Source organism: Trachurus trachurus, assembly GCF_905171665.1.
Source record: "Trachurus trachurus genome assembly, chromosome: 14".
NCBI classification, from domain to species: domain Eukaryota; kingdom Metazoa; phylum Chordata; class Actinopteri; order Carangiformes; family Carangidae; genus Trachurus; species Trachurus trachurus.
Genome location: NC_139903.1, coordinates 11,299,422 through 11,320,895, shown reverse-complemented (window position 1 = coordinate 11,320,895; position 21,474 = coordinate 11,299,422). Strand labels below are relative to the sequence as shown.

Below are 21,474 nucleotides of genomic sequence, written 5' to 3'. Positions count from 1 at the left end.
TTTGTGGAGTCAAAGACGAGATAGTGCCATGCCTTTCGACCAGTTGTGCTGGAGAGCAGAGGGGCACGCACACACACACACACACACACATGTACACGCACACACACACGCAAAAATTATAAATGTGCTTAAAGAATGTATGCATCATAATACAGTTTAAAGCAGCCACTCTGCTCCAGGTTGACTTAAAAAAGGCATTTGTAAACCCTGGCTATGTCGAAAAAACGTGACACTGACTGAGCTGAGCTTTGTGGGAAAGGGCACCAGGCAGTGAAAAGGTTATGATACAGCTGTGATATACACATGTACAGGAATACATCAACACATCAACAGCCATGTCAAAATATCACGTACAGTACTTTAAAGTAGATTACCAAGAAACTCTGATAACGTGCAAAAATAAACACACGTACTCTTTCACAAAACCCCCACGCACGATGTTCATCTTATACATGATACACAATGAATAATTAATGTATAGATTGAGTAATAAATATCAACACACCGCTATGCTTTACAGGGCATTTCAGCTTCAGCAACATCTTTCTCTTTATGTAAATGTCAAGTATAAATGTCATCCCATGCACCAGCTTTTAGGTTTTTCTTAAACATCCCTCAAATTTCATCTCAACTCTTGTGCTTTCTTAACACTTAGAAACTCAAGTAATTGTCCACAGAGAGAGGACATGACGCCAGAAGTTTTACATGTCACGTGACGGAAGGTTTGATGCTGATCGTAATGATTAGATAATAATGTCCTGTGGGGGTATAATGCTTAAAAAAAAAAGAAAAAAGGGAGGAAAGGTTGAGAGGGGGTTGAATTTCAGTGGCTAAAGCTATCCCTCACAGCATTAGTGGATGGTAGCAAAGTTCCAAAGTCCAAAAGATTCAAAGTCAATCAGATATTGTGCGATATCAATAATAACTAATGATACAAATAGTTAGAAACTTTTGTGAAAATAGACAAAAACAGAGAGAAAACACGTTCAGTAGACTGTAAAAACAAGGAGAGGAGTCGTGTCTGTGTGTTTCCCCCCTGTCTCAGAAGCCAGGCACGTGGCAGTACGCCTCCAAAGAGGACAGCAGGATGTAGAATAACCAGATGGAGAGGAAGAGGAAGAAGGTGAGGAGCTTGGCTGTCCGTGGGCCCCCGAGCTCTCCGCCCGATACGCTTTGACGCCGGCGGTAGAGCAGCACCATCACGCAAAAGAGCGCCATGATGGTGAAGAGGGTGACGGAGAAGGCCAGGGAGCCCGGGTTCACCTTGAACACCTTGCCTTTGGTGTGCCAGTAAACGGACGCGATGGTCCACGCCACCCCGATGCCCAGGAACACGTTCACCGCGTTGCTGCCCGTCACGTTCCCGATGGAGGCGTCCGCATACTGGTCCTGGATGGCAGCCACTTTACTAGCAAACGTATCTATGGAAGAAAGAGAAATGTGAATTGAGCGTAAAGAGTTTGCACAGGTGAGCTGTTGATGGGAAATGCTGGTGTGCAAAGAAAAACAGGTAACCCTCTAATTTACAGGCCGTTAATTACGTGATATTGTCCAGAAATAGCCAAGAAATAACCGGTCAATTTCATAGTAATGTCGAGAAATATAGCCAAGACATAACGATTGATTCTGGCCTTTCCCAAAAATTTCAAAGCATGAAAAGCATGTGCAATCTTTTGCCTTTATGAAAAAACATGACATTACTATAAAATTGACCGTTATTTCTAGGCTATTTCTTGACATTACTATGCAATTAATTGTTATTTCTGGGCTATTTCTTGACATTATCATGTAATTAACGGCCTATAAATTAAAGGGTAACCGAAAATCAAAATGTCACTCTGTCTGGGGCACAAATGGTGTCAATTAAAATAAACCTTTATGTTTATTTATAAGTAGTAATTAAAGGCTTGTATCGTATTCTTTAAATTTCATGTCTATATTGGTAAGTAATAATAATCATCACCACCTGTCGCCAGAAGCCACTAAAGAGGTTTATAGAAGAACATGCAGAGTTATGGACCCCAAATGGACCCTTTCTTACTCTTCACATCATCAAACTATTAAACTGATAGAAAACAGAGACAAAGGATCCTTTCTTTCTCAAACAGCCCTGCTTTTAACACGTCAGAGAGATCTACGCCCCAGACGCCAGGCTAATTGAAGAAAACTATTAATGCCTCCATTTTGCAACAATGGGAATGTCTCTGTCTCGGTATGTGAGTGTTACTCATATAGGAAAAGTAATACCAAAAAAGTACTGTGATTATTGCTAAGGTGTGAATCCTCTTAGTGTCATCCTTTATGGTCATGGTGGAAGATGGATGTGCGAGTTTTACAGATAACACAATCTGCTCAGGACCGCCTGCAAAGAAGCCTATGAAGAAATCGAGGATGCCTAAACCAGAAAATCTGCTGGATGACTCCACTAAAGCTAAATCCGCTAAGAGACACGGGCGGTATTCGTCACCCTGGAGACGCACAACGCCTGTGGAAGATTTCCAAAAGCCAAAGGTCTCTCATTATTTAAAGTCGGTCATAGTCCTGGGGTTCTTTTGAAGTAGAGATTGGAGAGCCATTGAATCGAGAAGTCACAGCTTCCAGTTCAATGGGTCTCTGACTGATCATATTCATCAATGAATTATTTCCTCCTCGGAGGATGGTGCCCGCAATCAATGAGGATTTTAAATTCTACAATCGTGCACACCAGGTTGTGAAATAAATCCATCTATTAGACAAACTGCTTGTCCTCACAGGGTCTCAGAGGCAATCGTAGCTGACACTGGGCGTGGACAGGTCGTCAGTCTAAGACAAAGGTTGTGGAAAAAAAATCCCTCCATTAATCCCATGTTAATTTGTGAGCATAGGAGCAGCTGGTGTGCAAACCTCTTCACCTTTGTCACAGAGCCAGTAGACGAGCTGTTTGGAGGAGTACGGGAATTTTAAAGACACGTCAGCTGGAAAGTTTCACATTAAAGGAGACATATTATGCCCCCTCTCCACAAATTAAAATAGTTCCCAGGAGTCTTAAAGACATGTCTGTGACATGCTTTGGTCAAAATACCCCAAGGGTCAAACATCCCAGCTCTCTTTTCATACTCTCTAAACAGCCCTGTTCAGAACGGCTGGTTTCAGTGCCTGTCCCTTTAAATGCAAATGAACCACTGCTTGCCCCGCCCCTTCTACCGGTCCCAGGTAGGGGTGGGATTATGCAAATTGGAAAACTAGTTACATCACTGGAAGACAACTGAGGGAACAGCTCGTAAAACCACGTGGATTTCAACCTAGGGAGCCCACACATTACAGATTTTTTTTGGTCAATTTTCACATTTTGGGGGCCAGAAGGCAAGACAAACACCCAAATATATGTTAAAGAGCCCTCGAAAAGTAAATATTTTCATAATATGTCCCCTCTAAGAAAATTATTGGAGGATTTCCTAATATGAGTAATAAATACAGACAAAGAGTACCTAATTAGAAAGTGTCTAGGTTTTCCTATAACACCCTACACACTATTCACCTGTGAACAGCTTCTACATGGCGAGCTAAAATCTTCCATAGACATATTATTTAAAGCCCCAATTTTTTTTGCATTAGTAGATTACAGTCAAAGCAAATCTATCTCTAAAACTCAAAAGACATCAATATCTACAACAACCACTACCTGAGGTTACTCTAATGCTGTGATTATTACACCTTCTTATTTATTTTGTTCAGCTCTCGGTATAACTAGTCCGTCAGCGTGAAGGAGAGAGAGTATTTGTGGCTCACTGAGCTAAAACTGTCAAAACCTGATTTTCATAGGCTCATTTGTGCCTCTGTGTGGCAGTGTTTAGGACACAGTGAAATGGGAATACAATTAGGCACCATGGAGAGAATAACAAGTGAAACAGTGTTTTCCTTTGTTTACAGCTTGTTAATGCTTCTCTGGAGAGCGCTCCTCTGACAGCTCAGGAGGAGGCAGAGGTTAAACATGTCTCCTCAAACAGCTGCTTCTCCCGCACGGGGCAACCCCTCGAGGAAAACCCGGGACAAGTTTAATGTCAGAGCTGACAGACAGCGCACACACACACACACACACACACGCCCACACACCTGGAACTGAGGTGCCGAGGGCCACGAACACCACAGCGGTGACCGAGTCTTTGAGGCCGATGGTGCAGCCAAAATGAGAGGCCAAGTCCCCGGTCACGGCCGTGAGAGCGCCAATGAGCGAAATGGACACAAAGAAGCAGGCCCAGCCGTTCCAGTACTCAGTGGGAGGGACAAAGGCGAAGAGGACCTTCCAGAAAACCGTCAGGAAGTGCATGATGTAGTCGAAGCACGACGGCAAGCGCTCCTCCCCGCTCTCCTCCTCGTCATCATCACCTGGCAAAGACAGAGAAGAGATGCATGGCCTGCAAAACACATGTGGAGAATGGCTGCTTGAAGAAGACTGCGCTATACAAATCTGATTCAAACCATCGATTTTGTCACATCTCGTTCAAAAGACGTTATATCATAAGAAAAAAAAAGTTGTTGAAATGCTAATGAGATTGAGTGTCATGCTTGAATCAAACTTGGATAACGTCTCTGACGGCAAAATCCAGCCAAGAATATACTAACGCCGCCACAGCAAATCAATCTGACGAATGTGTGGGAGGTAACCTTTTCAAATCACTACATTAAATCTGTAAATATAGCTATGACTCGGTGATTGAGACATACACATAAGCGGGAAGTGTTCTTTCTATTTATGTACACACTCTCTTTATGCAAATCTGAGTGACCTCAACCAGAGAGAGAGAGAGAAAGAGAGAAAAGAAGGGAAGAGAACATATTAACACAATGATATGTCTCTGGTAAGTCAGCTTTTAGCCCAAATGCTTTGTGCACTAGTGCAGACCTAAAAGGTTCACAAAGCCACATGAATGGCTTTCGAAGGGGCAAAATAAAAAGGGTTCACCATACCACATGCAGTACATTGACATAAATTCTTCAGAGCCATTAATTGTTCAGGCAGAGCCGGCCGGTTTAGTTTTTACAGTGCACCACATGAGGAATTCACCATGTCATGCATTTTTAATAACCTGTGAGGATTAAAAGGAGGCAGCAAACAAGCAGAGAACTGCCAAAATGTACTAAAACAGGCTTTGTTTTTCTAAGCTCTTTCATTCATTATGCTAAATTGGGCTTTTTTTTTCTTTTTCTTTTTTAATGCAGCCAATGTCAAACTGGAGCATTGGGGATTTTATTATAGAAGTACCCGAAAAACACACAGAAATATGCACAAAATAAAAAATAAACCAAACCAAAACAAAAGAGAGGCTGTTGAGAAGCAGCAGGTGGGCTAGTGCATTCACATCCGGCCCGCAGGCTCAGTCCTCCACAGGCCCCGGTGGAGCAGATGAGGCTTGAGGACGCTGCGACTCACCTGCGCTGACGGTGACAGCGCTGACAAACTGCTCCCTCCAGCTGCTGCTCCCCACCACCAGAGCCAGGTTCGTCTTCTTGATCAGCTTGTCCACGGTGCTCTGCAGGAGAGACCCACGCGGGTACGACGGGGCGGGCAAAATACAACAGGACAGAGTTCAGGACGTGTTTCTGCTCACAGGTATAGGAGACGTCAACATTAACTATACTGCTATATGAAACAAGAGACACTGATGTGGTGAATTAAGGTGGAATTAATCTCTTCTTCTCCCTCTGTGGTGCATAGTGAGTCACCAGAACAGATGCAGAAGCACAAAACCCCACTGTCCCTCAGGAAAAAGGCACTTTGCCAGGCTAAAGCTGCTTTACACCAGCAGCACTGAGAATAGACCCACGGGTATCAGCACATGATACTTAAGCCCTGAGTAACAGTAATATCATATCGCAGCTTTAAGGTCCCATATTGTATAAAGGGAGATTTCTGTGTCTTTTCTTTGCTTATAAAGCCGATCTAGGGTGTACTGTATATTATTAATACTGTGAAAGTGTCAAAGCCTCAGTGCACAGTGAAATACACACGGCCTGTATGCAGAAACTGAGCCTTTAAATCAGCCGTCAGGACTTTGTGATGTCACAACAAATCAGCCATCACCCTCAGACGTTCACTTCAAATAAAAACAACAAAAACACACTAACCCCGTATAATATGAAACATTTAAATTTGATTTTGAAAGGTGCACTCCAACAAACACAAACACATATGAAGCTCAGTTTTTCCTGCACATATTTGCGGTGTTGAACGTTTCCCCCAACTTTATAACAATTAGTGTTAAAACGAAAAGTGTTTAGATACAATTATATGACACAATTTTCTTGATTTATTTGTCTGTGCAGGCTGGATAACATGACAAGTTAATAACCTCACTGGTGGAGCCATCAGTTGCATGCAGCTAAGTAATAATTTATCAACCATTTCTTGTTACATTAATTATTAATCTCCGACAGCCATACCCGGCATAACATGAAATAACAGATACTGATGCATTTAATGAGATATATTGATGTTTTATTTTGTCTCCGTCAACCGTGAACAAATTGAGCGAGTTTAAATCGTCTTTGGGGGTCAGGACGAAGAGTGTGCTGATTCATAATTAAGACGGGACACTTGTTGATGCCGTGTTTTTTTGGCTTGTTTATGTGCACTCGGAAAATAAAGTTTAAAGAAAGGTTGTTTAAGTATTGAGTACCAACAAAATGCTGCTAAAAAGAGACTAGGTAAAGGTAATGTGAGGGCTGAGAGAAGCTCAGTGTGCGAAGCTGAATGAGGTTTTGAGGTGTTTGAGTTACCTTGAATTCATAAGACTCCTCAATGACCACCTCCAGCTTAGTGTGCTCTCCCAGACAGGGACAGCCCATCTTCGACACGTCCTCAGGCCCCACCACTGTCTTATTATCGTTGGTGTCTCCTGTGGCAGAGAAACAGCACAAACCATAATCCATCCAGTTCCTCAGGCAACAGGTTTATAGGACCACACTGCTGCTGCTGCTGCAGGATGCAGCTGCACCTTTAACTCACCATGCCTCTGTCCCACCTCCAGCAGGATGGGCTCCTCCAACACAATCGTGAATGTCTTGTTCTTCTCGTACTCCTCGTCGTCAATGATCTTCACGTTCAACACCTTCCTATAAAAACGCAGATTACGAGAAACAAGAGAGGGATGGAGCCAAAGAGAGATGAATTCATTAATTAGCTTTAATCAGGGAGCACGTGTGTTAACCTGTTGTGAGCCTTTGTTACCTAAATCCAATCACAAATAGATCCCAGGCAACCACTCGATGCAGTTTGTAATGATAAGCCCGTGCTTTTGTGCACACTCGAATAAACCGGTGTAGCCAAGAGGTAGACTGCCTACACAATGAATCATGAACCAGAGCTGTTAGATAAGAAGATGGCAGCTCAAGATTTTAAGAAAATTAACAAACTGTGCTGTAGAACATTATGTACTATATGAAATATGGAAATGTATTATTTTTTCCCAGCATCCCACAAGAGGGCGAACTCCTTCTACACCATTAATCCTATTAGAGTAGTAGAGAACGAAGTAGCCCACACCCCTCCCACACACTTCAACTTATAAATCATGAACAATTTAAATATTTTTATCATGTTGTCTGTAGAAATTAACCACTGGCCATCCATCTAAAGCCACCTCTGAACCTGACAAACACATGTGAGGCTGTGATGTCAATCTGTGCCCGACACGTTTTCCTCAGCCCGCTTCGTTCTCTTACACTGTCACACTGAGTCTTTCTCGCCCTTCTCCCTCCATCTCCCTAATGATATGTGGGTGGCTGTCTATTTCTGTCTACACATATTCACTCAGGATTCGACAACACGCAGGAACAGCTTTTGCTTGCAGAAGAAGAAGAAGAAGTTTATTTTAAACATGAATGATACGTCACCGGCTGTCAAATGTCAGAGAGTCATGCCAGTGGGAGCGAGGGGGAAACGTAGCTCAGCCTGGAGTCCTCACAACGGAAACAAAAGACTTCATCTTTTACACAAGCTGCCTTTTTTTCATGTGCTATATGTGCTGTTAGAAGGTGAGTTTGCTTTGAAGCATCATGGAGAGGCCTTAAAATAAAATATGACTGTTCAGTTGCTATGGACCGTGTTCATGCAGCGGCCATTTTAATGTTACATCACACTTGGGGGAGATAGAGTTTGTTCTCTTGCAGCGTTTTCAAGATGAGCAACATGTTACAGCCCTGGACCGGACAATTACATTTTAGAGACCTCTGACTGAAATACAAACTACACAAGGGGCTGTCAAACAGCAGCAGGGAGGAGGGTTTAGTTTAGAGACTGCACTGATTAGCTGGTGATTTAAACCTCTGCCAGAGTCTAGTGCTGATTTGCACTCATTAAAGTCAAGAGGTAACACAAAAACACAAAAGTCAAATCAATCAAAACACAAAACGAAGTAGAAACAACAACTGAGCAACTCTGGTTCAGTTATAATCAAGTTCTCTTTCTGTTAATATGAAGATATCTGAACATGTGGACACAATAAAAAATCTTACATTTTGGACAAGTCACAGGCCTGCAGGGTTTGTAATCTCACATCAATGTCCAATAGAGTGAGGAAATGAGTCAGAAAACCTAGAAATTAGTTAAAGAACTGACATAAAGGTAAACACACAAGCTCAGGACACTTTCTTATTTTATTCCGCAACATAAAATACAGTATGTCAGCACATGTCCCAGTCCTGATGGCTAATGGGTGGTGTAGTAAACAGATTAACATACCTAAAAAGTAACAGTACTCATGTAATCATGTCCCATTGATTTATTTTGTGATCTTATCTCACAGTAACAGATGGCCAATTTAGCAGCCAAAACCATAAGCTATAGTTAAAGGGACTGTTTGGTAATATTGCAGTCTTGTAGAGGTTTAGACAAGAATATCCGTACCACTGTGATGCCTTTACACTAAATATAAAGCCCGAACTAGAAAGTAACAAACACATTTTTCAAAATATCGCAGTATCCTTTTAAATTTCACTGTAAATAAGCGGTTGTAGTTGTCGTCTCAGTGACTGACTGCCTGCATGTGGGGTTGTAACGCTCACTTTCAGAATTAGGTTTTTGCTTTCTGAGCTCCCAATCTCTGCAGCTCATTGCAACAGACACAGCCTGACTGTGTAAAGCCCCGACTCAACTACATATCGCATTTCACTACGTATTGGCCCATCTCTCTATTGCTGGGGCAATTTCTGAGAAGTCATACTGGGTAACATATCCTGCTATTGTATCTTGTCACATACACGAGGAGGCGACAGCTGTACCGCCGGAGCTCCGGAGACTAATCTCTGTTCTACCTGAAGCAGTTACAGTAAAGTCTCCGATGCATGTGTCGATGATCCTGCAGACTTTAGAAAAAAGTCTTGCTGCCTCTTTTCACAAGTGCTAATAAAGCTATTGAGGGCACCTCACATTTTCTGAGAGTATTGAATGTGTGTATGCTTCAATTGTAAATTAATTAGCTGGATTAACTTGGATTAACCCGAGAACATCATGCGCTGGGGTCCTGGGGTGGTGGGTGGGGCTGTGTGACTGAGACTGCAGTGAAAGAGGGGGAGCAGGCAGCTGTTAAAGTAGCTCCACGCCTTTTTTTATTTGGAGTTTCCCTCTCCTCCACATTTTTGGGTTGGTTTGCTAAGGATGCTCTAGTCTCCTCCCACGGTCAGAAGACGTATAGAGAAAATCATGAGAACTGGAGACTCCAAAATGCCTCCAGGCAGAGTGAGAGTGATTTTATGCCTCTATGTATTCACCCGGGGAGAGTATCTCCTTTTTGCTACCCTCTGCATGCTGGGAAAGGCTCCAGTCCTCCTGAGACCCTGACAAAAAAAATGAAGCCAGCAGGGAGAATGAGTGAATGCCTATATACAGTATGCATGGCAGTATGTCAAATGCTCAAAACTGAAGGGGGCACTGCCATGCACTTTGAGAACCATGGATCAAACTAGTGTGTCAGCACCTATCTGCCATGCTGAAGTGTCCTTGAGCAAGATACTGAATCTCCACCAGCTCCAGAGAGACTGCAGTCTGGCTGAATATGAAGAAATATGTGTCTCATATTTGCAGCAGATAAAATACAAACATTATTTCATCTGCACTGTTTTGTACTAGGTTATTAGGCACATGACATTTATATGGAAACAAAACCATGAAGACGTTGATAACGATATATGATCCTGCATCTGATAACTTACATTATCTGTGTCGCAGCATACAGATACAGGCTGCTTTATGATACTGGAGCTAATGAGCACAGGAAGACTCGAGTGAAATGGGAAGAAACTCAATACCACAGTGATTCTCCAAGAGCCTGTACTTACTGTACTTACAGAGAAGAGCTTTGGGCTAAAAGCTAAAGCAGCAGCACACTAACATGTACACAGTGACAATGCAGATGATGATTTACCACCACTTACACAACTCATCAAATACACAATCCAACAACTCCAAAACACTCTGGTGGAGAAGTTGTGACCTGCACATTCGCCACGCTATGAAATAATCATGTAACATTACGAGACGTTAGTTGTTTTTGAGGCAAATGCGAACCTACCTCTATGACTAAAAGAGGTTATGACGATATAGGCGAATTGCCAAAATGAGGAACTATCCCTTTAATAATGATATCTATCTATCTTAGCATTTTCATTTAACATGCTAGTAAAATTTGATAGTTACACAACAGCAGAGGAAAATGTCTTTGACTTTTCATTTGGGGCCTCATGAAGGCCTTACTGTAAATGAAGAGTTTAGGGACCACTAAAGTCATTACAGGTGGAGGTACAGTAATATCAATCTAATCAACTGTTGTTAGGATATTTCACACAAAAGCACAAAGCAAACCTCACTGTGGCTTTAGAGAGAAAGTGAGGAAAGCATCCAAGTCTTTAGGATTGATCTCTGGGGAACCAAGAATGTCTTTATAAGAAGTGTTCAGATATTTCAGACGAAAAATAAAAAGTTTGATCTACTTGAGGTTCAAGAAGAAAAGTCAGAGGATCTTTTAAATTGATAGTTCAGGTTATTTGTGGTAGAGAGCCCTTTACCTTGGAGCTACATTTTCTTTAGCCTGACTTGTGTGCATATAGGGAAACAGTAACTCAGCGGTTCACAAACTGTTCCAAAGTGAAAGTACATTTTGATGGCAAGATGAAGTGGTGAAAATATAAACAGATTTTTCCTAAGTTGCTAAAACACATCTTCGTGTTGACCCCGTCCACAGCAGAACATCGCTCTGCTTCAGTGTCAGTTCCCCTGGGCTACTTTTCTAAACTGGAAACATGCTGATCCAACTCGCCTGCATGTGATACACTGAACTGAAATGTTAGTACGTCACACAGGCTTGAGTCAAATAAAAAAAAACCTGAAAAGTCATTCATGTTTATGCTTTGGGGACCATGAAAAGTCTGTACAACATGTCAAACCACGCAAGGGTTGTTTTATAGTCACTGTGGATCAAAGTGGGCGACCGACAGGAACTGCCACCCTTTCAGCCATGTCTAGCCAGGCTAAAAAGTGTAGCCTAATTATATCAATTAGCTGTGACGAACTGCTGAGAGCATAAAATGAAAGATTGATTGTTTCGAAGTGAAAGCCTCGTATCAGTGCTGCTTAGCTGGAGCGAACCTTCTCTTCTGCCCCGATGCGTCTACAGAGGAAGTAAAGGTTTTTTTTTAAAACCACCACCACGAGTGTGATGACGTTATCCGTCCATGGCTCTGGCTGCTGCTCCTCTTTCATCCATGTTTGTCAGGAGGAAGTTGTCGATCCTGACAACATTAAGCATGCGAAATAAAGAATATCGGGGGTATTGATTTCTCTTTTCAGAAGTGATCTCCTCACATCTCTTTCATCTTGACTTATGTAACTGCCCCCGTTATCCACTTCTGCCTCAACTAGTATATAGTGCCACACATTTTGAAGCGTAAAAGGAGATGCAGAAGGAAGCTACACATATACGCATCAAAGGGTCTGTGCAGATCTTCCTCTAATCCATACACACAGAATGTAAAAGGTTCTCTGTGTCAGGCTGTTTATTTTGGCTCAGAGGTTTGTGTCTGTACATCATAATCTATTTACTGCAGTGCAGAATTTAGATGGTAAATTATTATTAAACTATACGCCTACATCTTAAACCGTTCTTCTTGGCTCTGTGTCAAAAGCTTAAAATCTTGGCCTCCCCCCTCTTTCGCTCAAACATCACCCGGGACTGGCAGATGTACAGACGCACATAAGGACACACATAGCCAGAGACACTGTAACAAACACATAGAAGAGGAAGACACAGCTCTGCCCGCAGGCCTGCTGCTGAGTGTCAGCTCTTTGTCCTGGACGCTCAGGGGAAACACTTGGGTAAGAAAAGCCAGCTCTGTTTGAGGGATGAACTTTGGCAGCCTGCTGAACAACAAGGAGCACAGACATAAATTTGCACCCGCAAAAGCCGAAATGCTTTGAGATGACGATGCAGAGGGGGGTTTCACCTGCATCTTCTCACAGGATAGACTGAGTGCTCCAAATTAAACAACCTCATGAAAAATTCAGTCTGACTCCAGCATCTGAGAAGCATAAAGTAGGAACAAAATATAATCTTGTTGGGAGACTTCGGCACTTTAAATGCGTTCAGCTGGGGAACTTTGGCTCAATGGCTCAGCACTGGGTTTGATAAATATCTTTATGTTGCAAATAGAGACGAATGCTGCCTCTCTCCAACAGTAAAATGTCTGTCTTTAATCTTCAGCGAGCAGGTGTTCAAGATTCAGCCGCCTTAAAAGATAAGTGAGCTGCTGTGACTTGACACAGCTGGAGCTGGCGACTCTGACTCAAGGTCTGAGTCGAACCTTCCCACCTACGATCAGGGTGACCTACTCCTGCATTCCCCTTCAAGCCCTTTACTTGCTTTTCCAAGAAACGGCTCAGCACAGCTTTTGGCATTTCCTGTTGCGTTTATTTTCATCAGATTCTTTTGGGAAGCTGTCCTGCTCCGCTGGATCCTTGCTCTCCACGCTCCTTGGTCTCCTGCTGAATGGCAACTGTCAGGGACAGCATGTGGTGCAGATCACATAAAGTGTGCAGATGCTTGTGCCGCCGACAGCTTGCTATAGTCTGATGGATAGAGTCTTGGCTGAGTAGGTGAGGATTTTATCTAACGCTCGGTCTCCATTTGAGTGCGGATACAAGCTGCCCACCTCTCATCTCACACTGTTGTACACCATTGTCTCATTAACGGCACCTTCTGTAGCTTTTTTGTGCTGTGTTGAGAACTTGTGGGACTCATTTAACCCCTCTTCACTCTCTTTAATTGCAGTGGAAACTCGAGAAGCTCCTTTTAGTACCCCTTTGGAACGACAGTTTGTTTGATGTGGGTTTGATGTGGGTTTAAAGTGGATTCAGCGCAGAGACACACACACACACACATGCATGCACACACCCTTAAAAACACACACAGGCGAACTTGCAAAAAAAGCGAGCAAATGCACGGATAAATGTGCATGAAAAAACCTGATGAAAATAGATAAATATATTCAGATCTCACCTGCAATGTGAGAAAAAAGGGACAAATAGGAAGATGTGCATTCTCTTTGACACCATGTATTCACCTGCCTCTCCTCCCACTCTGCCGACCTACACAATACACCTACACACCAGCCCTGAAATCCTCTTCATGCAGACGGATTCATCTGACACATTTTTATTCCTTTTGTTTTGTCCTTCCGTGTGTGTGCTGTTCATCATTTTGTGATGAGCTTGATGTGGTTGGGGGCATTTTCTTTTTTAAGAAAGGAAGGGGGAGAAAAAAAATCACAGCTGTGGATAATTGCCAGGTTCTTTCTCATCTCATCATATAAAAAAATTTAAAAAATCCCGACCACAACAAGTGTAGCCTGCTCATCATTCATCCAACCGTTCCACACAGCGCTGAAGAGAAGAGCTGGAAAAACATCATACTTTCACCTTACCTCTCGGCTCTTTTTATCAGCTGCTCTGCTGCTGCCTCCATGAACCTTATTGTTAAAATTATCACACAGGCACCTGTTTCAGTAGCTGCTCAACCCTCATCCCCTCCTTGTTTCTGTGGAAGTCGCTAGACTGATTTTCCCTTCCTCTGCTCTGTCACTCTCACATATTCCCTTTGTTTCATGCACTGGAGTTTTTTTTTATTGCTCTGCAACACAATGAACTCCCATATAACGTCCACAGAAATACCAAAGCTCTGCCTGTTAATTCTGCGTCCATTCATAGAAAGCTGCCTCTGTGCTTCTTCTCCTTCTCCTTGTTCCTCCTCTTTCACATCAGCCACAATGTTTCATTATCTGCCTCACAATTATATCCTCTTATCCTCCCACATCGTCCCTCTGTAAGATCTCAACTTGTCAGAGTCAACGTATCTGTGACTCATTAAAATAGTCTTTTTATCCTTATGGGGTGAATAGACAACCTACAGTAATCTAGCAGGACTGTTTAACAAACCAACGTGTGGGCTGTGATGTTTGAACAAGTTATTAGAGGCAACAACATGACATCACATCAAAAAGAGAAGGAAGAAATGCAACTCACATGGTCTCATCGTTCTGAAACTCCAGCTTCCCAGACACGTCGTCGTAGTCCTCCCCAGCCTTGGCGGTGCCCTCGACGGTGTGGTAGGGGATCGCCACCTTCCCCCTCGCCCCGGACGTCCGGTGAACCTTCACCTGCATGTTGCCGACGCTCTCGTTGACCCTCATGGAGTTACTCTCAAACGTGAAAATGCCAGCGTGGTCGTCGTCGTAGATGGTGACCGTGGCGGTGTGAGCGGTGCCCAGGGCTGCTTTGGGAGGAACGTGGGCGGAGAGGCCGACCGTGCTGTTACTGGAGGTGATGGAGCTGGGCTCCAGGACGGAGACCTCAGCTCGGTGCACGATGCGTGGGTTACTGAGGCGCACGTAGAAGTGCTCATCCTCTTCAAAAATGTCATCATCGATAACGCCGACTGTGAATTCTTTCGTCGTCTCACCGGGCTTGAAGACCAAAGTGCCCTCAGCAAACTCGTAGTCAGAGCCTGCGTTGGCAGTCGCGTCCTCTGTGCGATAGTCCACCTGTGTGACACAGAGAGAGGGAGAAAGTTTATTAAAGATTCAGTGACTGGGGTTGAAATAAAATGCTGAATTATTAATATTTTAGTTGATTTTAAATTGACCTTGAGCATTTGCAATATTACTGTCATTACTTTGCCTCTTACCTTCACAGTGCAGCCGCTCTCTCCTCCGTGCCGGGTCACTGACAGCTTCAGTGAGCCGCAATTCTCAAAGCACTGGTAGTGAGAGGCTTCAAACTGTAGGTAAATGGTGTTGGGATCTTCTTCTTGCCCGCTGGCCTCATGACAGCTCACCACCTTCCTGGCCTGGTCAGCGGCGTGCTTCTTCAGGATGTTTCCTGCTCCGATCATCATGCGAGTGGCTTGGATGCGGTAGAAGGCCCGACTCTTCTGCTGCTGGACTAGCACTTGGTAGTTGGCCATCTCGATCAGCTGCTCCATGTCCTTCTCCGGATGCCTCTGCTTCAAATCTTTCAGTGTGCGGGCCATATCCCGACGGGCCTCCTCTTCTTGATCTTGCTCTGCGCTCCCTCCACCTTCCTCCACACCCTCCAGCATCCCATCTAGAGCTTCTTTGGGATGAGTGTGGGAGTTCACTCCCTGGCCGTCCATCTCCAAGTCCATTTTAGTGAACATGGCATCTCCTTCCGACTCAATGATAATGCCACGGGTCTTGTCTGCACGATAACGCTTGTTGACATACTTGTAGAAGAGGAGGCGGCGGTCTGCGATCCAGGCTTGCAGGACGCAGAGAGGAAAGAAGAGGAAGGTGAGGACGGCCTCCCATATGTCGACCTGTCCGGGGGAGAACACCGACAGGATGAGATACAGCCAGATGTAGGCGAACACGCTCCAGGCAGCAGTGACGAAGAACACTCGCAGGTGCTTTATCTTGCGCACTTCGTTCTCTGGCACCACGTAGACACAGATAGCGATGATGATGAACATGTTGAAAGCAGCGCTGCCCACGATGGTGCTTGGACCCAGAGATCCAGACTCAAAATTGTGTCCGACCACCTCGATGACGGACAGTAGGATCTCTGGTGCTGACGAGCCCAGAGCCATCAGGGTCAGGTTGGACACCGTCTCATTCCAGATGCGCACGGTAGTCGTTGTGGTTTCACCATTGGGCTTCTTGATGGTGATCTCCTTTTCCTGAGAGGTGATGACCTCGATAGAAGACATGAAGCGGTCCGCGATGATGGACATGCCCAGGAACATGTATATAAGGGCTGCGAAGTAAACAATGGCCCGTGCCACCTTGTCGCCCACCGCAGGGTTTTGTGGGTTCCACATCGGCAGCACCACGCCTTCGGAGCAGTTGTCGCCACTCGAGCAGTTCGAGGCTGAGCCGTTGTCTGTATCTTCATGGCTGGCGCTGCCCTGCGATAAATGTGTGACCCCCGGGAGCAGAACCAGCAAAAGAGACAGTAACATACATGGGGTGGCAGGCGGAGACCAGTTCAGGATACGCTTGTGCAGTAACATGGTGAGCTGATGAGGCTTGGGGTCTTCTGATATTCAATCCATCTCACATGCAAAGGCCTTTACGAAAGCTATGAAAGACAGAGGAAAAAGAAATCAGCTCATCTCTTCATATAACTCCACCAGGAAAGGGTTAACATCACAACAGTCCGCTCAGTCATGCTCTTTTGTATGCAAATGATGTGGGATCCAAAGGCTTGGTTAAGGCCGGATTTGGAAAGCCAAAAATATTGGCACCTACAAATGGTTGAGTCACCGGTGTTGAACTACCATGTCAAACTCCTACACATATAATGTGGTCATTGTGCACAAAGCAGCGGTAGAAATGTTACCCTCTGCACCTGTAGTACTGAGGGAAACACTGACTCAGTCCACCATGTACTGTCAGGTTAGAAGGGTTTCCAAAAATAATCTTCACTGACAATGAGTGTAACAAGAAAAGAGCCGTTGTTCTGAGGCAGCCCAGGCCTCCTGATATAGATATTATAAGATTATTTAAAGGAGAAACAACACTAGTTTCTCATCAAAGTGCAGCATATATTTCTCGACTGTAGTTTGTAATGTATTGTTTAATGCCAGAGGAACATTTTTCTTCATTTTCTGTGAGCCAGTTACTGTACACTATATCAGGGGACAGCTTAAAATAATTTCTCAGTGGTTTTCTTGGCAGCAGCAGCATGATCATCTTCACAGTTTGAGTGAACAATTGAGGGAGAACAGCATCAATACTCTCCAGAGGATTAGCATCTGCATCAGTGTGAACAGAGAGAAAGGGAGGAAAGAAACACCAAGGAATGTAATCTAGTGCTTCCTAATTAAATTTTTACGACCATCTCTCCATCTCAAAAATAGGTTGCCTACCTGAAGCAGAGAGGACGTGACAATGCTTTATGTACAGCACATGCTCTCATTGACATGCGGCTGAGAAAAGCTGCAATCTCCACTCTGACCTGCATAACACGAGTGCACGTTTTCCATCAGTTTCCATCAAGTCTACATTTCAGGGTGAAGCAGTGCAGCACAGCTGAAGAAATCAACTTGTTTTGTTGTTGTTGTTACCTTATGAATAAATGACAAACAGATTGTGTTTGTGGAACACAACAGCTTTATGCAACATCTTAACACCTGCTGAGTGGAAAGATCAGCACCATGGACAGCAACTCCTGTAACAGCCCATAAAAGTCCATAATGTTCAGGCCAAGACTCCAAGATTATGTACGTCAAAAATGTATAATAATATAATATAATATAATATAATATAATATAATATAATATAATATAATATAATATAACACAACATAATATAGCATCATATATAGGCCCAATGCTTTCCCCTGGCAAACAACACTGCACAAATTTTGAGTGGGTGATGTTTCTATGGTAAAAACAAGCTCTCCAACTGGTGGGAAAGCAGGGATAGAGCTTTTTTTAATATTTACTTTACAATACTGTAGAGACAAACATGTCCTCTGTCATGGTTTCATCCACTGTTCACTGACAAACATCCCTTGCTGAGGCCACCAGGTAGCAAGCTTACAGGGGAACTTTTAGAGGTACTCTGTCTGGTTTCCCTGCACCACTCATTAAATTCTAGTCAATACAACCACTATTTTTTAAAATATGTATAATTTATAATACACATTTTCTGTCTTATCAATGACGTTTCATAGATTCTGAGGATGCAAACCCCCTCCACTTCCACAAAACCACAATCCTCTGCCTTCCTCTATTTAACACTTTTTTTTTTTAGAGCAATCCCACCTCAGCTGCTGACATGCCCAGCAAGATGTCACCTCTTCGCATATAATAAATCTAAAATAACCAAAATATTATATGAATATCCTCTGAAGAGTTCTCGTTGGTAGGCAAGGTCTCGGGTTGGCAAGTAAACACTTGTACATAGTGACTCATACTTTTGATGCCAGCATTGGTTTTGTGAGAGAATGTGGGTTTTTTTTTTTTTCTCAGATGGTGACAGTTTCAATTAGTGATGAGACTCCTCATGAATGTCACATCTACTATCTTGGGAATGAAAAGTCAAACTGAGGAAAGCAGAACTGATGTGTAAACAAAAGAGGAAACTGTCAGCAGAAAACAGAGTTCTTTGTTGTTAAACTAACACCACAATAAGTGAACAGAAATCCATGCAAATATAAAATGGTTTGCAACTTTGCACAGCACAGTGGAAGAAAACTGAAGATACTAATGCTGCAGTGATTAATGAGTAAGTTTATGTTCCCTGTTTTTAATATGAGAAGAAAGTGTACAGTATAACTCACCTGGGTGCAGTTGTCAGTGAGTCGGTTCAGTGTGGAAGTTGTGGCCTCAGGAGATGAACTTATCTTTCATATCGCTCTGTGGAAAGACAGCAGCTTCTCTTAAATCAACGAATTGTGAAGAGTTTTTTTTTTTTTTTTTTTAATCACCATGAAAACTAACCGGAAAGGATCCCACAGCAGAGTTTTACAGAAGCTTGTTAAAAGCCAGATATGTGGGAGTGTATATTTAGCAACTGGAGTGAAAAAAAAAGACAATGCAACACATTAAGTTATAAATGGGTCCTGAGAGACAACTGGATTATTGGACATTACAGATGCAGGGAGGGGGGGGAAAAAGCCGATTATCCCATCAGAAGGCGAACAGAGCGGTCCATTTAGTGCGCACAGCAGTCCCACAGATACTCACAGAAAGCCCCCCCAATCTCAGCTGGACCCTGGTCACAGCGTGGCTACCCTGCACCAGTTCAACAGAGGAAGACACCCCGTGTGCCATTCACGGAGCAGGCTGGTGTAATGGTGTTGGCTTGTTGCGCTGGTGTCTTGGAAATGACGCGTAGCTTTTCCACGGTGTTTCTTCGCTATCTTTCCCCCCCACTGACAGTTACCTGTACCTACCTCAGCAAACTTAACACTGTCGGATTAGTTCTTCTTATTAAAATCCACCCCCCCTCCTCTTGTTCCAGCGCGGCGACACCTTCCGCAAAGCTAAGTAATTTTCTCAAAAACCACAATGCGTTCTCAGCTTTATCCTCTCCAGGCTACGTGCGATTGTTGATGCGTAAAATAATAAATTAAATTACTGTGTCTGTCCTCATTGGTCCCGCTTCTATCAGTCAGAGATTCTTCAAAATTGTCATTTTTTTTTAGAAAAGGCTCTCAGGGTGTTTTTCCTTATCCGAAAAATGAACTGAGAGGAAAAAATTCCCTTGCTTTTCTCTCTGAGCTGGATAACGCAAAGATGCCAAACTGGACTGCACATGAGAGTAGGCGTGAATGAATGGTGAAGGATTGAGAGGACGCAAACCACACAGTACACGGATCAGGACAAGATGGAAAGCAGAGGGATGGTGGCAGACAAGAAAGAAGAGTGTGTGGTGTTATGCAAATGGAAGTCTTGTCTTACTCTTGCGGTGGGCAGCACTGGCTCAAGAAACGATGAGCGAGATGGAAAAGCAGTAACACTGCAGAAACAGGGGAGGAGACGTTCAGAAGCAGCGCTACACGCACGGCAGGTCCTCCTGACTGCGCATCAGGAGTCTAGGATGAATGACCATTTCACTCCTAAACCCTCTTTTATTTTGATCATTATCGCTGTCGCCCATCAGCACAGAATAGATAACCCGCCGTAAACCTGAAACTACACAGATCTGATGTTCGCTTTGAGAGTCAAATCCCAGATGTTGCCTGTAGGTCTGCTCCGGGTTGGTGGTTTGGTTTCTGTTATAGTCTGGATGGTTATAGACAGAGATATCCACACACACCAATAAAAATACACGCACACACATTGAGTTTCGTCCTGATTTTTCTGCTGTACATTTATGATTTATCAGTATTTAACTAGTAGAAGTTGACAACTACATCAGTTATAAAGATTTCTCCATTAGTGAGAAATGGATGCACAACTTTGCATTGGGGTAAAAAAAAAAAAAAAAAAAACTAGACATAAAGGTTGGTCTCCTTGTCATAAAGAGACTAATCTCTTCTGTAGGTAGGCTATTTCTAAAGTCTGATGCCATAGTGATGTAATCAGGGCTTCCTTCTGTTAAGCTTCATACTTCAAATATTTGACAGGAACCCACCAGAGGCTCTAAAAAAGGTGAAGGCATCCCAAAGCTGGAGAAGGTCTAATGAAAGATGTTCCTGAGTTTCATAATTGGAAAACCAGAGGGTTTGGGTGATGTAAAACTATAAAATGCAGAGATTATAGGTATGTACACACACAACATACCCCCCATATTTTCAGATTCAGTATAGCTTCATCAATACTTCATTAGGCTCATAAAATAAGATACACCACCTGAATCCTAATTTTATAAGGCTAGCATGCCCACAGGTATTATGTCAGCATCTATGTAGATTTACTCTGTGTAAACACGCTGACATTTAGCATCTAAGATATTTGCATGTTTACATGTTCAGTCATTTCAAGGGCTCATGTGTGGGGATTTTGACCTGTGAGGTGTTTACCTGCAGCATCATTAGGTTTAATCCTCAAGGTACCGTCAGTGTCGGTATCCAACAAGTGACGTATTGGACTGCAGTTTGAAAAACAACATTAGCATCCCTAGAGCTGTACAGCTAGTAAAACTGAAAAAACAAAACAAACAAACCTATAGCTTTCATTAAGATAAAATTCATTTAGGCTTTATTGGAAGATGATTGCCTGTAATAATGGAGGAATGCAGACTCTAGATTACAATCATCCCATTGTAGGGATGATTATGGCGAACCTCTGAGAGAGATAAAGGAGATTACACTGAGATCTGGAGGACAGAAAGCACCGGAGCAGGGGAAACACCCCAAACAGCATGAGGAGCAGCAGCATACTGGAATCTTCTGTTCCTGCAGAGAGGACGTTAAAAACCACAAGCCAAAAAAACGTATTTGCATCGTAGCCTGTGGGGACTGTGGTAACTTAAACAACT

General features: G+C 43.4%; 1 protein-coding gene across 1 annotated transcript; it reads right to left on the bottom strand.

Moving 5' to 3' along the window:
- Positions 1 to 1,041: 1,041 nt before the first annotated feature.
- On the bottom strand, positions 1,042 to 16,553 carry slc8a4a (solute carrier family 8 member 4a; the record flags this gene model as incomplete). Its single annotated transcript, XM_083987179.1, has 7 exons — positions 1,042 to 1,421; positions 4,093 to 4,365; positions 5,411 to 5,510; positions 6,757 to 6,875; positions 6,986 to 7,092; positions 14,549 to 15,066; positions 15,210 to 16,553. 7 exons carry the CDS (start codon positions 16,551 to 16,553, stop codon positions 1,042 to 1,044), a joined length of 2,841 nt encoding a protein of 946 aa, XP_083843305.1.
- Between the last annotated feature and the right edge of the window lie 4,921 nt (positions 16,554 to 21,474).